This window comes from Juglans microcarpa x Juglans regia, chromosome 1D, assembly GCF_004785595.1.
Source record: "Juglans microcarpa x Juglans regia isolate MS1-56 chromosome 1D, Jm3101_v1.0, whole genome shotgun sequence".
In the NCBI taxonomy this organism is placed as follows: Eukaryota; Viridiplantae; Streptophyta; class Magnoliopsida; order Fagales; family Juglandaceae; genus Juglans; species Juglans microcarpa x Juglans regia.
The window spans coordinates 38451474-38469661 of record NC_054594.1 but is presented as its reverse complement, the minus strand read 5'-3'; the positions used below and the strand labels follow the sequence as shown (position 1 = coordinate 38469661).

The following is an 18188-nucleotide window of genomic DNA, read 5'->3' as shown; positions in this document are numbered from 1 at the left end:
AAGGAGATAATAGAAGATATTAATATATATATACAACACGTGTCATGCAATGACTGGAGTACACCACTGAAGATCGTCCGAGTATACACACTTTAAGATCTCCCCGTTTCTGAAAGACTGAACCCCACCATCAACCTTACTTTTCTCTTTCTACTTTTCAAACATTTACACATTTGCCACCATCGCCTCGAAGACGGTTGAGTTTTCGATATCTCCGGATTACGAGGCCGAAAATTCCACACAAGTGGCAGGACTGTTTAGTAATTTCGACCGAAAAGAGCCAATCGAGACCGTCCTTGATCGTCACCTTCAACACGTGTCGCCCACTCCAATTGTCCACAAACTACTACTGCATGTAACCCCTAACATGTGAGCGAACATCCGCTTTCAGGATAACCCCGCCATGTAGGACTACACGTGGCAAATGACTCCGACTCAGCATCCCCAGACCTCTTTCGTTCTCCCTATAAATACCCATTCCAGCACATCACCCACTCCACGAGTCTTCGCCGATAACCAGAAACCTCCAAAGCCATTCTCTCCGTTTCTCCTAACTTTGACATTGAAGATCATCTCGCCGGGAAAATGAATATTCCGGCGAACTTCTCGTCCCTACAAACACCTGCTCTCCATATTTCCGATCATCGTCGTCACGTGTTCCACGAAAGACCCTGACTGGAAAAAATATTCTTCATCATCGTGCCAAAGGTTATTCCATTTTTCTTTGCCACTATAATTCCTGGAGAAGGTACAACGATTTCTCGCTCGTTTGAAAATTTGTTTGAAAATTTTGGTAGATTATTTTTTTGTTCTTTGTTTAGTTTAGCTTCGGACCGGATTGACCCGGTGATCGGCGAAAATTTACGACCGGCAGAGATGCTTTGTCTGTTGAGAGACTTTTCAAAAGATGAAAGTGGATGCAGACTGTGTGTGAAACTGTGCACTGAGTTGTGGCATTGAATTGAAGTATATTTTTTGTTTTTTGTTTTTTTTTTCTGTTCTCTGGTTCATGGATATGTGTGTGTATTTGGAAGTGAGGGAGGCACATTTGGATTAAGGTGCAGTTTGCTTTTTTAAAATATTGTTACTCTGAGGCTGTGAATTTCCAAGCGAATCCGATATTATTCAGCTCTGAAAATGGACCAGAAATAGCAGAGCGGTTTCATACAAGATTGTATTAACTTCACCATGCCTTTTCCGATGAAGATCCAACCCATTGACGTTGATTCTCAAGCAGCAGTGAGGGAACCGGTTGTCAGAACCGATAATGCCAAACCGGTGTTGAAATCACGGCTCAGGAGGCTTTTTGATCGGCAGTTCCCTAGCGTTCTGAAGATTTCTTCGGTGGAGAAGCCCAGTGGTGGCGAGGCTCAGTACAGCAACAAAGATGGAGGGCCAGAGTTCGAGCCCAGCTCGGTTTGCTTGGCGAAGATGGTGCAGAACTTTATCGAGCAGGAGAGCAACGACAAACAATCCTCCGCGGCGGCCAAGTTCGGCCGGAACCGCTGCAATTGCTTCAACGGCAATAGCAATGACAGCTCCGATGACGAATTTGAGGTGTTCGCTGGTTTTGGCGGCGAATCCATGACCTCCGGATCATCGTTCGGCGGCGATTCCTTTGATATAATCAAGGTAAAATGTCGCTTCAATTCCTGCTTCCGCCAACTTCTAACTTGTGATCGTTTTAAAAGATTTTCAATAACCAAACGGAGCATAGGTAATGCTTCCTTTAAGAATTGAGAAAAAAAAAAATCTTATGAGCTAAAATTAATCAGGATGAATCCTGTTTCTTGCAACAGAATCTAATTCCTTGCTCCAGCGTCGCCGAGAGAAACCTCTTAGCAGACGCAGCGAAGATCGTCGAGAACAACAAAACTCACAAACTTAAAGACGATCTGAAAACAATTGTCACGGAGTCTCTCTCATTTCTCGGCTACGATACCTCAATCTGCAAATCCAAATGGGACAAATCCCCCTCTTACCCAGCCGGTATTCTCTCTCTCTATCTCTCTGTTTTTTTTAATCAATTTCTTTTTAATTAGATACAAAAATTGAGAAAATTGGTTGGTTTTGGTTCAGGGGAATACGAATACATAGATGTAATAGTGGAGGGGGAAAGATTGTTGCTCGACATCGATTTCCGATCGGAGTTTGAGATAGCTCGATCGACCGGAACCTACAAGGCGGTCCTGCAATATCTGCCGTACATTTTCGTGGGTAAACCGGATCGGCTGGACCGGATTGTCTCAATCGTATCGGAGGCAGCAAGGCAAAGCCTGAAGAAGAAAGGGTTGCACTTTCCGCCGTGGAGGAAGGCCGAGTACATGCGGGCCAAGTGGCTCTCTACTTACACCAGAACCACCCAACCCCGATCATCCTCTACCGTTGGAGACACAGTTTCGGGGACCGAGAATGAAGATTCTTCGGTCACGACGGACAGCGATTGGGGTGAGTTGGAGCTGATCTTCGGAGAGGAAATGGTGCCGTCCGATGCTATCCCATGTGATTCGGTATTTTCGCGCCAGTCGAGAAATCTCGGTATGGAAGAGGAAGCGAAAGTGGTTCCCCCGTGGCAGCCACCGGCGGTAAAACCGAAGAGCGTTGAGAGAGGAGCAAAGATGGTCACCGGATTGGCTTCTCTTCTGAAGGAGAAGCCCTAAAAATATTTTTGGATTTTCAACCGTATATTTTTCCCAAAACTTACGGGTATAAAAGGCATCAATATATAAATAACATATAGTCGTAATTAGGGCAATGGTACAACTTTTTTTTTTTTTCCCACTCTTTTTGATGATCTAAGAAGCAGTAAATCTATGATCGTTGTAATAAAATAGGACCAGAAAAGGTGAAAAAAAAAAAAAAAAAGGAGAGTACATAACTTCCAAAATCTTGTAAATTGAAACACACTGAGATCGTTAAGATATTTTATTTGCTTCTTATCGGTTTCGTAAAATGAGTTTTGTGTTTACAATACAAGAGTTGCTTTATTTTATTTTTATTTACCATGTTGGAATATATCAAAATGCGCAAGTATTTTTGGTGGGGTGGTGGCTTTCTAGTTGTTCTCTTCAAGGCATGGTGGGTGCGGTAATGACGGTTTCTTGGAAGGGAACAAAGGGGAATCCTTTTACCAATTTCACATTTTTTTAGAGGGCACTCGTTTCTTTTTTTATTTTATTGAATTTGGTTCGTAGCAAAGAGAGAGAGGCAGAGAATGGTAGCGATAGGATTACTACCTATCATTATTTAGCAGAGAAAGGGCTCGTGGTGTCTCGAACGTTTTAATTCAGAGGCAAAAGCTCTCGCACTAAAACAGTGTGATACTCAATGTCTTTTATTTGCTCTTTGATCTGTACACTTTTTAGCTTTCGGAAGAAGGTATTGGGAACGCGTTTCTTTGGTATTTGACCCAACTCGTGATCGTGAAACCCACCGGTTAAATGACTCGAGATCCACGGCCACCGGCGAACCGTGAAATGGATCCTCCTTAGTTTGACCGAATGTGCAGAGGAGGTGCTGTTATTAGCACGTGTGAGATTTTTATTTTTATTGACCAGTTAATTTTTATTATTCAAGTCTGAAAAACAGAATTTTGACCATCTCGAATCTCTTGACTCACTCTCAGTTCACTTATAAGCCTAATCCTTATCTGATAAACTGCGAAAATATGTTATCTATTTGTGCTCTGAGTCCAACATTTGATACTACCTCGTATAAAATTTTTTGCACTCATATAATTAATTGTATTGTTATTCTTTTACGGTGAAAGGTGGTGCATAATCTCTGAAATGAACTCTCGAAATTGCCCCATTTTTAGAAATTGCATAATTTGGGATATAGGCATTTCAAGCAAAAGCCCAATCAGCTGGGATTTTTTTTTTTTTTTTAATTCACAAACACCTTTACCATTGTAACGTTATTTTTTATTTCTTTTTGTAAAACTACATCTCACAATCATTGTAGTGTGGGGACACTTGCAATCTATTGTGCTTTGTATTTATCCTTTGATAATACATTATGGAGTATAATTTAGGAAGTGGGTAGGGTCGGTTGCAAGGGTTGTGGGGTCCTTTTCCTTATCTCTCTTCTTTTTTTTTTGGGGGGGGGTGATAAGACGCATACTGGGGGGTCCCTTTCCTGTTGCAAAGCAAAAACTATAAAAGCAATTTGCCCGAAGTTTGACAATAATACTCTCTCTCACCTATGAAAGCAACCTCTCACCTACTCTCTCTCTCTCTCTCTCTCTCTCTCTCTCTCTGAGATTGCTTGTTGAGCTTGCCTAGGCCATACGGAATCAGATATTCTGATTGGAGAGCTAGGGAAGATTAAGATGCGTACAGTTTCATTTTAAGAATAGTGAACTCGATCCCATTTGGGTGGATCGGGATATTATTTATGTGATATATGCACTCCTTTTTGGATGAGCAGGAATGGCGAGGAAGTGGAACATTGGCATTAATCAGGGACAAAAGCTGTGTGATAGAGTTCATGAAAAAGTCTAGACACCTTCCCCCTCTTATCCAATCATGATTTGACATGTCTGAGGGTACAGATACATTGTTGGAATCTTTGTTTAATCGAATCTTCTTCTTCTTTTGACAATTTTCAATGCATGTATCATGTATGCATACAATTTCATGGGGAGTGGATGGATTGCCATACTTCATCATGATTATCCAATTAAAATGAGAATAATGAAATCTGTTTTACTTCCCATTTAACACATTGCAAATTCGGTTTGAATCGGTTACTCAATCTTATGTTAAGTCGCTGGGATTAAATAAAATGTCACACAATGATCTCAAATTCTCAATAATATGCCAAAATAATAACATATTGCGCCATTACACTATAAAAAATTGACACCATGCACCATTCCTTGAGAGAGTAATGTAATGCCCGGTTCCACACGGGTCGGAGAGTTACTTTCTATCACTTAAACTCATATTTCAACAATATAATAATAGACTATAAATTCCTAATATCATATAGAAATTTCGTTTCAAATTAATTTACTCAATATAATCAATTTTTCAAAATGCCAAGTCATCATAATACAATAAATTTTTTTTAATAAAAACCGACAATACTCATAAAAACTTTTTATGCTTAATCCACTATATTTAAATCATCTCACCCAATGCCTTATAATCTTGATCCTCAGCTGAACCATCAAAATATCTAAAAATGTTATGGAGATAAGGATGAGTTATCAACAACTCAGTAAGCAGATAACTTATACTAACATGTAAATATGAGCATTTATAAAGTTTGGTATGCAGAACAAAATATTTACTTTCAGAATACAGAAACAACATATTTGCTTTCAAAATGTATAAACAAAACTTGTGTTACAAAATATCAAAGCGAAAACTTTCAGAAAAAACTTTCTTATTAAAAAATCTTTCGACATATCATAAACAAAGACATCATCTTCATATCATATTGAAACATTGCATCATGAAAAATACCATGTTTAACCCAGGGTTATAAACCATTATTATACCCGTGGTTGGGCTATATACCATGTTTCATCCCGTGGTAGGGTTATAAACCACCATTATACCCGTAACTGAGCCTTAACAGAAACAGAACATAACAACATTAGAGCCAAATCATCTTCAAATTTAGAATCAGAAATTCATGCCAAAATTTTCAGATACCACATCATATCAAAACCGAATACTGAACAACTTCATATCACTTCACATGTTCGAAATAATATAATAAAAACATCTTCATTTATTCACAGTAAAATCTTTTAGATTTTCATATTCGCTCTTTTTGTATAATTTAGAAACAAAATGCACAAAATTAGCTCATGTTTATACCAGTCATGATAGAAAAATATTTTCTCTTATATAAAATTTATGCATATGCAGAACAAACATATGAGGTCGTTTTTAGATTTCTTTAAAAAAAAAAAACATGCTTATTTTCAAAATCAACCTTATTTCATTTATTTTGTGCAAAACTAGTATATGAATCTCGCTTACTTGGACTTCTTAATTTTTCAGAAATTTTCCTCAATAATGCCACACAAATATAAATAGTCATCTATAAAAATAATCGCATAACTTCCGTAAATTTCTAAATGAACACATCATTTGTAATTAAACATAAAAAAATGTTTAAGTAACTTACTTTATTCCTCAAGCCCTAACATCTTCGAAACCTTAAGATCTGATTACTCCAAATATTCTAATTTTCCCATCAACTCTCCAAATGATGATGTGATTATAATGTAAAATTTCTCCAATAGTCACACATCTAAATTCTCTTAGTTTAATCAGAACAATATCATCATAATTAAGAAACTGTGTGTTATCTATTAGGGCCTATATGTAATTTACTATCTAAGGGCTTAAAAATCTGACAATGGAAAAAGGAGGAGAGACCGAGCAGAGTGTGCATGCGGCGTGAGTCATGGGTTCGACTGTGGACCTCCGACGTGGGTGAGCGGCAGTGGATGTTCTAGTTGGCAAAGCACGAAAATGATAGAGAGGGAGAGAGAGTAAGCCAAGAGAACACGGTAAAAGAATGAGGGAGAGACGGAGAGAGTACAATGTGCGAAAGGGAGAGATAGCTCACCGTGGGACAACGAGGAGGCGTGCGACCGGTCGGGAGCTATGTGCGGTGGCTTCCGTTGTGTAACGTGGCTGAAAAACCTAGGGGCACGGGGTGAGTGAGAGGCCGACGAAGGGGAGCTCAATGGAGGACTTGAGCAAGAACTTGCTCTGTTTTTAGCTAGTTAAAACAGAGGAGTATGGGGCTTGGTGGTGCACGACATCAAAAAGGAGGAGCTGTGCAGTGGGCTATGATTTCACGCGGCTTGGCAGCAGCAAAGCAGGAGTGTTACGGTGCAACCGTTGAATGTGGCTGAGCCGTGACTTTCTCTAGGTCCGAAAGTCAAGGTGCAGCAGCGGTCTCCTTGGAAACTACAAGGCTGCATGCACATGAAGGTGGCTCGCGGGGGGAGGTGTTTTCCGGTGGTTGGTTGCTATTTTCATGGTATTTTTGACGCGAGGCAGTGCCTAGTGAGATGGTTGAATAGAGGAGAAAAGCTGTTGTCTAGTTTGCGGAGGAGGCTGATCGAAATGCTTGGCATCGAAGGAGCGTACGGGAAAGGAAAAAAAAGAAAAGAAAAGAGGAAGGTGGTTATGTGCATAGGGGCAGCGGTTACCATGCAGTTGTCGTGCTTGATGCAGTGAACTTCTTGTACACGGGGAGGAACAAATAATTGGGAAGAGAAACGGTTAGGAGAACAAAAAAAAAGCACACGGAGTAAAGAGGGCAAGTGTGCCTATAAAAAACAACAAAATAAAAGAAACCGTTGTGCAAGAGAAGGAAAGACATAGGAAAAAAAGGAGTTCAGTGTAAGGGGAAGACAAGGACATCGGAGAATTAGTTGTGGGAAACTGAAGTGAAGGAGAGAGCGGAGATTTGAAACCGAAATAACATGGGGGTTTAATTGGTGTTGTGGTTGTGTAAAAACCTAAGGGCTTTGAATCTATCACGAGATAAGAAAAAAAAAAAAAAAAAAGGGGGCCTATATCTTGATAGTATAAGAACTAAAAATAAGAATAAAAAAAATAAAAATTGAATGCGAGCTTTGTGTTGGGCCCGGGTGTTACAAGTAATGTTAGATACAATTCAAAGATACACAAATTCTATATACTCTATTTGTATAAAAGTGAGATTCACTATTAAAAAAATAATTTTTTTATGTAGATCTTATATTTACTCGTTTTTTTCAAAATGAATGTGCGAGACTTGCACACTATAAAACTGCAAATGTCATTTCTCCCCTTGAGAATTCTATCGTCAAGAGTGTGTGCCTCACCTATATTCCATCCATTTTTACAAGAAAACTGTTATACATCAGCTACTATTCACTCTCATACCTCACACCTATAATTTTTTTGTTCATAAGACGTGAGGTTTGGGGTAGTGAATAGTGATTGATGTGAAGGATTTTTTTTTTTAACAATACTAACTAACGGAAGATGATGCAAAATATCAATTTTTAACTCTTTAAATAATGCAATGTGCTAAATTTATTAGTTATGAAGTATACAATATAAATACTCTAATTTGAAAGTACAAGATCATATACATTTTCCTTTTTTTTTTTATTTATTAAATTACGTGGAGGATTGTTGGGCCAACCCCACCAAGCTGCACCCGATAATCACAAAAAGAAAAATTAAAGGATTTTTATTTAAAGCAACAACATTTAATGTATCCATAGAACATAAACAAATACAATCCATGCATACTTTTCAGCCTAAATAGAGGCGAAATGTTCAATTGAGGAATGTTCATAACTTTGATTTCCTTTTCTAATTGTCTATACACAAAACCTAATCCAAGTAAGAAATATATAAAGGCAAAAATCTCAATAAATTCTTTGAGTAATGATATACCTATAATATTTTATATAATATATTGTATAACAATATGTTAAATGAGAAATATTTTTATAAAATTATATTATTTTTATAAGATATTTTACAAAAATATTCTTTATTTAATACATTATTATATAATATATTATATAAAATATTGTGAGTAAATTATTTTCCAATCAATTTAATGTTATTTGCAGAAATCTGGTCAGGGATTTAAACCGTACACGACAAAGGGTCCAATAAAACGTAGATATATATCTCTAAGTCTCTAACATAACATAATATTTGATTTATATGTACAATACTGGGTGATGTTAGAGATGTGAGACGTATGCCTGCAAGTGCTTTCATTACTTGTGGATATGAATGGGATTTTGGAAAGCAATAAAGGAAGATTATTGGCAAAGAAATTAAGCAACTGGAAATGATGAAGCAAAGCATTAATTTGAGATGTGACAACATCATTTCCTTGTCGCTTTGAAGCTGCTTCTTATGATGCAGTTGGAGCTAGAACAAACGATTCGCCACGAATCCATCTCTTCACAACTGGAATAAATGCCAAAGCTGTAAAAAGTCAGACATTCGGGGAGCTTTGATTTCCACTTTGGATAGCATTTTCAAGCAGTCCCCTCTCTCTTTCAAATATGTGCAAAAAGTTGCAGGAAAAAAAAGAAAAAAGAAGAAGAAAATATAAACAAATACAAATAAGAGGTTATTGTATAGAAATAAAAAAGAACAAGGAGGTTGGTAATTAGATTTGAATTTTTATCCTTGTTTCCGGTGAGGAAATTCAAATGGCGCTTTTTGTTTAAATCACTAATTGCACAAAAAGTTTAAGTTGATAAGTAATAACGGATTTAATTATTTAAATAAGATATTCTAATTAACTAACTTATTAATAAGATTATATGAGCAAAACCATATCTTGGCTCTCTCACTCATGATATGTAGTTTACATAATTAAGGACAGATTGTGCAGAAGATCTTGATCATACTTTTAAATGAATTGCTCATGAATAGTGTGTGTGTATATATATTTATATATAGAGTTCCTTGGGAATATGATATGGATGGAGTTGAAGCCAAGCAATAGGCATGTTGCTGAATGAGCCTTTTATGGATCATATGCAACCTCTTGCAAAGACATACATTATATATTAATAACTTGTTATGTGGTATTCTACAATAATTCAACTGCAAAAATGTCTTAATGTAATAATCATTTGTGTCTATTCTATTAAAAGAGTATCGACTAATCAAACTAAAGATGGTACGGAATTCTAACTAATCTTCATAAATAAATATGAACAAATTGGTGGGACCATTATCTAATTTTTAAGACAAAAGTGATAGAGACTGTACACCTCATGTTCGATTTCTGGAATAGACAGATGTTCAACAATCAACATACATATATGATATAATCTGCAACTGCATGCAATTGGGTAGAAACCGAAACCAAGCTTTGGCATTCCTCATCATCAGGATCTGAATATATATATATATATATATATATATATATATATATATATATATTTTTGAGTTGGAGGAGGGGAGTTTCAAATTCTAGGATTCAATTTTGAAGGCGGAGAGTTATGCCAATCAGGTCACAGGCCTTCAGCCAAGTCTCTATATCTTCTATTTGAAGCAACCATTTGAGTCAATTTTTCATAATCCTTGAGGGAACGTTAGGGGAATAAAGTTCAAAAAGAAAAAGGGCCACAATTTTTTTCCCTTGTTGATAGAGAACAAACTGCCTTGGGCCACAATTTTCCTCTTCCTTTTGTCATCATTTTCTTCCAACCTTGGGCCACAATCTTCTTGCCTGCCCTCTAGCTTTTAAAAATCTCTTTTTCCAAATGAACCAAACTGCTCATTAAAAGGAGCAGCCTTTCAAATCTCTGATCCTGTTTGTCCAAAAAGATAATTGTAAGTCCTCAGCTGAAATCTTAATTACCAATCATCAACCCGGGCATCTTCACACATTCTGAGTCTAATAATGTGGATGTTACTCCTTTCCCAACGTTCTAAAGCATAAAGCATCCTTTGCTTTGCAACTAACACGGGAGCAGGTTTATCTCTCTACCTCTGGCTATTGACCTTTTACAGAGTTAAGTCGCTTAAATGACACAGTAGCTTGAGAATGATCACAAGTTTCCCTCTTTTTTCATTTTTCTCTCTTTTTCATAAGCTCACTATGCATCAATGGGAATCGCCCCCTTAAAAAACTGTATGTAATAGATGGCACCTTCATAAGTTTCCCCAACTGACAATGTATACTTGCCATTTGCTTTTGATGATCTGGTCTATTTCAATTAATACATGAACTCCTCCTAATTCCTATGCAGTTTAAATAATTCTCTACTCTGATTGCTTTCCTTATTTTAAAATCTTTATGCCATTAAAAGGTTTAGACAAAAATTAAGATAGAAATGAACAAAAAAGAGAAGAAAAAGCTTTTTGAACAGCTTTTCCAGTGGGCCAACCATGGGTATGCCATAAGGACTCATGTCTTGCACATGGACCACAACATTCATGATCTAGGTTGGGCGTTGAGTATTGTATTGGTGAGATGAGTTGAAGGGATAGGGAGGTCTGCCACCACGACCATTGTAAGGGTAACGTCCCCTATTGTGCTCTTATCGTCCTCCTCGATTGGGTCCACGACCACACTGATCTCTTGTAGAGGAGGTGTAGTTTGCAGATGGTTCCAAAGAAGAAGAAATGGATCAGTTGGTATGAGTAAGTCTAGATTCATGGATTAGAAGAAGTTGATAGAGTTCATGGGAGGAGACCAGGGTGGGTCTGGTGGTGATAGAGGTAACAAACAGCTCATAAGATGGACCAAGTCTATTTAACAGATATGTAACAAGGTCCTTATTTGATAAAGGACTACCAGTAGCGGTGAGAGAGTCTACAAGGCGACAAACTTTGTCAAAGTAGTCGAATATGGACTGGTCACCTCGGGACAGATTTGTGAGTTGGAAATGAGTTTGAAAATCTTTGGCATGGGATTTAGATGAGTACATGGATGAGAGAGAAGTCCATAGTTGATGGGCAGTTTTGGAGGAGAGAACGTGACTAGGGGTGTAACTGGTCCGATCTGATTTTAGACAAAATCTAGGACCGAACCGGTATGTATCGATTTTGTATTTTCTAAAATCGATTACGCACCGGTTACCCTCATAAATCGGTACTTCCAGTTTTACCGGTTTCCAGTCTGATTTTTCGATTTTTTTAAAATGTAAGTTTCACAGTTTGTCATTAAAAATATTTAAAAAAAAAATTGATTTAAAAGAATCTGTTTTAACTTTTACTAAAAAAATCTGTTTTACTAAAAACTACTTCAATAAAATATCTGCTTTACTACAAAAAATCTGATTAACTAAAATCTGTTTTAGTAAAATCCGCTTTCCAAAAAACTGCTTTACTAAAAATAATTTACAACAAACTTATATATATAACTACTACAAAAACTGGAAAAAAAATATGCAATAAACTGCTTCATCCGCTATGAGTCTATGACTAATGGTCCAATGGATACAACTTACAGAATTTACACATCATACATTAAATAAAACACTGCAAGTCTACAACAAGTCCTTGCATGTTAAAGGAAATAACTTAGTACTTACACATATTTTTTAGAGCAGTCACAAGAAATTCAAGAATGAACATCAACAAGCCTATGAGCATATGGAATAAAATAAGTTCAAAAGTCTAAATCAGAAGTCCAAAAGTCCAACAAATTACAAGTCCAAAAGTCTAAATTACAAGTCCAAACACTTAAAAGTCTGAATTACAAGTCTAAAAATCTAACAAATTACAAGTCTAAATTACAATAACTTAGAAGTTAGAACATCCAACAAAAAACTTCAATAACTATGCACCAAGCCACCAACTCCAATAGTCCCTTCAATAATCCTTGCAATTGCATAAAAATAAATCAAACAATTAATTCTAATAAAAAGTTAGTAATTACATTAAATAATAAAAAAAATTAAAGGAATATGTTATACAAGTTGACCTACCTTAAATTTAATTATCTCCAGCCAAAGAAGTAGGTCTTGAAGAACTTCCTAAGTCTTCCATGAGCTCTACACAAAAGGGAAAAAAAATAAGCAATAATTAAAACAAATTACTAATACGATTTACACTTTAGATATAGTTAAAGAAAATGTGAATGATGTTACATACCTGTATCAATTTTCTCAAACTCCTCAACATCATCCATTAAAGTACGAATGTTAATCGGGGCAGAAGAACGAAGCCAATTTTGTGTACAAATAAGAGCTTCTACCATAAGTGGAGATAGGCTGTTGCGGAAAGGATCAAGTACTCGACCTGCTATGCTAAAAGCTGACTGAAAGGCCACTGTAGATATTGGAACTGCAAGAACATCCTGTGCAACTCTTGAAAGCACGCGGTATCTAATGGAGTTGACCTTCCACCAAGTCAATAAGTCGAATCTCACATCATTTTCTTCACATTTTTCAAATAAATCTCTCCAATTCAGATTTAGTCACCTAAGAGTTCTTTTGACTCCAAACGCTTCTTAATTTATGCATGAATTAATGATCTAAAATCACCTTGACCTACCCTTGCAGTTGAACTTGTACTACTAGCCCTTCTCTCGCTTGATTGGCTTATAGTTTGATTTTGTGCCCTAACATTACTTCCATCATTTTCACAATAACTGTCATATAAACGAGTCAAGACATCTTGAACCCGATCCACCAACATAAGAACTTTTGAACTATTATCCTCATATATTCCTTCAAAAATATATGTTAGACCACGCATTTTATACCAAGGATAAAAAAACCAAACCAACATATAACAAAAGATTCATTTTTTCAATATTTCTCCAATACTTCTCACATTTAGATTTCATACTAAATGTCATTGTCCTCAAATTATGAGTCCCTTCCACACACTCCAAATTAATTGCAGCTTGAATTGTTACTAGGTCAAACAAAAAACTGTTGCAAGTGACATAATTGGTCCCCGAGAAACGTAAGGTTGCATCATAAAAAAGTTTCAAAAATTTTGCAAACAACCTACTCTTATCCCAATCATCCATGGTTGGAGGCCCTAACTTGGATGCCCCTCCCTTACCCAACTACCTAACACCATCATCATCCTCACTATCATCTTCCCCAACACTCTTAAGATATACCGGATCTTCATTCTCTAGCCGTTGAAATGCTTTTTGAAACTTTTCAGCCCTATCCAACATCATATAAGTGGAGTTCAAACGAGTTGCTACATCTAAGCATACACCACTTTTACAAGTAATGTCTTCACTGTCACAATATTGCTTAAATGTGTTCCACCTTTATGGAGATGATTTTACATACTTCACAGCTCTTCTAATTCTTGCAATTGATTGATCATATTCTTTCAACCCATCCCGAACAATCAAGTTCAAGATATGAGCACAACATCTCATATGCAAGAACTCATGTTCTAAAATAGTATCCCTTCTATTCCTTGTTTTTCTTTTGAAATACGAAACTGTCTCATTATTTAAACTTGCATTATCACGTGTAATTGTAAATATTTTGGGTCTTCCCATTCTAGTAAACACATTTCAATTTGTTTACCTAGTGTTTCACCCTTATAGTTTTCAACCTTGCAAAAATTGATAATTTTTTTGTGCATGTTCCAATTTTCATCAATAAAATGTGCAGTGAGATACATGTAGTTAAAATTTTACACAGATGCCCATGTATACGTGGTTAGACAAATGCGCTGCCCTTTAAGAGCATTTTTCGGATTGTCTTTCTCTATCAAATAAAGTTTATAAATATCTTTTGCAACCGTTACACGTAATGGAATTACATTCCATTTAGGTTGCAAAACAAGCATGAATTTCTTAAATCCCTCCCCTTCCACATGTTTAAAAGGAAGCTCATCAATAACCAACATTTCTGCTAAAACTTCTCTACACGCCTCAACACTAAAAGAAATAGGTACAAGCCCCCTACTGCTTGATCCAGACTGGAAACCCAATATAGATTGGTTTCTATCTACTTTCCTAAGTGGAGACTTCTTACATGTTTTTTCCAAGTGTCCTAACATTGATTTTGTGCTATTTATATTAGGATCACAAGCATAAGTCATCCCACAAAGGTTACATGAAGCCCTAGGTTTCGACTTATCCTCAGTACGAATCTTTGTAAAATAATCCCAAACTACTGATCTTTTCCTACCAATAGATGGCTTACTTACATTGGATTTGGGAGAAAGCGGATCATTAGTCGCCATTGATTCCACAGTCCTTTGACTCATTTCTATTGTAGGTTGAATATTACTGTGTGTTTCTGTTTCATTTGAAGGATTCATATATGATTTTGTAGTAACAAAAATAAACATCAATTGTTGATCATATTTAGAAAAGCTTACTCGCAATGATTGTAAAATCTAGAAATACAAGATTTTAAATACAAGATTATAGAAAAATCCCATGGTTCCTTAGGTTTCTATACATGTTAACCATCCACTGATCTAGGCCATTCATTTTATTTGGGTAAGTTACCTGGTGTTAACATTAAATACCACACATACATGGATTGCCTTTTACCGATCAACCTAATTAAGGTTTGAGTAGAATGGTTCATTTTATTACAGGAGAATGGGCATTAGACCAATTCAACAACAAAGCCTAGGCCACAACCAACAACAACCCAATCGGCAATAACAAACACTAATAAATTTCGGATTCAAAAACCCTACCCTAATATCACAAAACCCAATCAACCCAATCAGCAATCAAGATTCACAAAAATCCCAAAATCACAAAACCTAATCACAAAAACCTTAATATCACAAAATCCAATCACAAAAATCATAGTAGGCTAGTATGTAATTTCAAAAAAAAAAAAAAAACTTACCGTGGGGGCAGATCGGCAGAGAGACTGAGACAGGGGCTGAGAGAGTTGAGAGAAGAGAGATTGAGAGCGACGAGAGAGTTGAGAGATGAGAGAGTGAGACACGGGAGAGTTGAGAGTGAGAGACGAAAGAGTTCAGAGACGAAAGACTGAGAGGCGGGAGAGTTGAGAGTGAGAGACGAGAGAGTGAGAGACGGTGAGAGAGAGCTGCGACTGTGAGAGAGTGAGCCATCGAGCGCAGTGTGCACGCGGCACGACGGCACAAGAGACGGAGAAAGCGAGATGCGAGAGGCGAGAGCAGAGTGAGTGAGAAGTGAGAATACTGTGACTGAGAAGTGAGAAGTGAGAGACGAAGGCGGAAAGACTACTGCTGACTGCTGAGTTCATGAAAGAGATGAATTAGATTTTAGGGTTTTCAAATAGATTAAAACGGCACCGTTTGGCCTTTGGCCATTTACTATTTAATTAAAGTTTAATTCTTTGAATCTTTTCAATGTGTTTTTTTTTAACTGATAATTAAAATTTGTATATATTTGTAATACATTTAATAGACTATAGACTATAGTGATTATAGTGATTTAATATAATGATTAACTATATATATTTGTAATACATTTAATATACTATAGTCAAATATTTTATATTTTATATATTAGACTATATAATATATATATATGTAATACATTTAATATACCATAGTCTAATAGTATTAATATTAGCCTATTAGTATACTTATATATTAGTATTAGTTATAGCGATTTAGTATAACTATATTAGTATAACTATAACTATAGTCTATGGTCTACATTAAACTATTAGTATTAGTTATGGTGATTTAGTATAACTATATTTGTATAACTATAACTATAGTCTATATTAAACTATTAATATTAGTTAAATAGTTATAGACTTATATATCAGTATAACTATATAATATATTAGACTAGTCTAATAGTATTAATATTAGCCTACTAGTATAGTTATATATTAGTATTAGTTATGGTGATTTAGTATAACTATATTAGTATAACTATAACTATAGTCTATATTAAACTATTAATATTAGTTAAATAGTTATAGACTTATATATTAGTATAGCTATATAATATATTAGACTATATAATAATATTAATATTAGCATATTAGTATAGTTATATATTAGTACTAGTTATAGTGATTTAGTATAAGTATAACTATAGTCTATAGTCTATATTAAACTATTAGTATTAGATTATTAGTTAAATAGTTATAGACTTGTATATTAGTATAGCTATATAATATATTATACTATATAATAGTATTAATATTAGACTATTGGTATAGTTATAAGTTATATATTAGTATTAGTTATAAACTATATATTTAATATTAGTATTAGTTATAAACTTTTAGTAAAAACTTGTAGTATTAATTATAAGTATAACTATAGTCATTAGTCTATATTAGACTATTAGTATTAGTTATAAACTTTTTGTGATTTATTATTAACATTTTATGTAATAATTTATAAATTATAATAAGAAATTATTTCATATATGATATTATTTCATATATATAATTATATATAAAAATTTCACATAAAAATTTATAATTATACATAATATATAAAACTTATATATATATTAATTATTAATATATATATAATATTTTGTATAAAACTTATATGTACAATAATACAAATATTATTATTTTATATATATTTTTAATCAACCGGTCCAGTCCGAGCCGAAAAATCCTAAAACCGAAACCGGACTGGAACCGGCCAGTTTTCACATTATAAGAACCGATCCGGTCCAGTCCGGTCTGGACCGATTTTCCAATTTGAATTTACACCCCTAAACGTGACCCAAAACAGAGTCCGAAAGAGAGGAGAACATGATGCTAAGAATAAGTTGGTCGGTGCGCCTCCATGAGTGAAAATCAGAGTTAGGTTTTGGGTTAGATTGAGAGGAATTGGGAAGAAATTCTAATGGAAGTTTGGAAGAACCATCAAAGAAAGAGAAGAGATCATGTCCAAATCGGTAGGCAGAAACTTAAACATTCCATGAAAGATAGTTATCAGTGAAAAGTTTTGTGGATACAATGTGAGAAAAAGGAGTAGCGGAAGAGTGAGGGGAATGAAAGGGAGGCGGATTTTTTGCCATTGATGCAGAATCGAAAGGACTAGTGGTCTGTTGGCTCTGATGCCATGTTAAACATAGCATGAATTAATGGAATTCACCTCAGTGATTTACTGTATTGATGCGCTGGTATATATACAAGAGAAAAGGAAAAAAGTTTGTTACATGTAACCGTAGAGAATAACAAAATTTTCCTACTCTACAGTTCCTTTCTAGTCTGCACATTATGTGTTTGTGACAAGTTCTCCTCTTGTGTAGTAGAGTCTGAAACAAAGGTGGTATATATCTTAATATTTAGGACACCATTTTAATGGTGAAATATTAAAGGCGAACCTTGTTTGTTTGAAATATTTTTTCAAAGTTTTATCTAATTTTAGATTTACAAAATTAAACCTACAAATTAATAGGATTTCATGTTAAATATACTTTATAATAAAAATTAATTTTATAATCTAAAATAACACATTAAATATTTATTTTTATAAAAACTTTTTATATTTAAAGCATTTCACAAAACTAAATAGCCGTCACCAATACTCTTATCCTAATCAGATATACGAGAGAATATATTTCAAAAAAAAAAAAAAAAAGATATACGAGAGAATATCCTAGCAATTGGGACGAAAATCTAACCCAACCCAAAACTCACTGAATCTATACCGTCTCTACACAGACTCACATAGGGCTTTCTTGAGGGCCTTAGGCCCAATATTGCAGTTTGAAATCAGTCCATTCGGTTCAATTGTCGGATCCGGGTCTGAAAT

The 18188-nt window shown here is 35.2% G+C and overlaps 2 protein-coding genes across 2 annotated transcripts; one reads left to right on the top strand and one right to left on the bottom strand.

Annotated features, from left to right (window-relative positions):
- The first annotated feature begins 487 nt into the window (after positions 1-487).
- Positions 488-2937, top strand: LOC121255500. The gene is made up of 3 exons (XM_041155863.1): positions 488-1632; positions 1800-1989; positions 2080-2937. The coding sequence occupies exons 1-3, from the start codon at positions 1189-1191 to the stop codon at positions 2658-2660; spliced, it is 1215 nt and encodes a 404-aa protein (XP_041011797.1). The 5' UTR covers positions 488-1188; the 3' UTR covers positions 2661-2937.
- Positions 2938-14126: 11189 nt separating this feature from the next.
- Positions 14127-14681, bottom strand: LOC121247309 (zinc finger BED domain-containing protein RICESLEEPER 3-like). The gene has a single exon (XM_041145680.1). The coding sequence runs from the start codon at positions 14679-14681 to the stop codon at positions 14127-14129; it is 555 nt and encodes a 184-aa protein (XP_041001614.1).
- Between the last annotated feature and the right edge of the window lie 3507 nt (positions 14682-18188).

Bases quoted from the DNA above. Each gene is read 5' to 3' on its own strand.
- LOC121255500 (XM_041155863.1), top strand. From the start codon at position 1,189: ATGCCTTTTCCGATGAAGATCCAACCCATTGACGTTGATTCTCAAGCA. The intron at 1,633-1,799 runs GTAAAATGTCGC...TTCTTGCAACAG, and splicing joins ATTCCTTTGATATAATCAAG to AATCTAATTCCTTGCTCCAG. The intron at 1,990-2,079 runs GTATTCTCTCTC...GTTTTGGTTCAG, and splicing joins ATCCCCCTCTTACCCAGCCG to GGGAATACGAATACATAGAT.
- LOC121247309 (XM_041145680.1), bottom strand. From the start codon at position 14,681: ATGGCGACTAATGATCCGCTTTCTCCCAAATCCAATGTAAGTAAGCCA.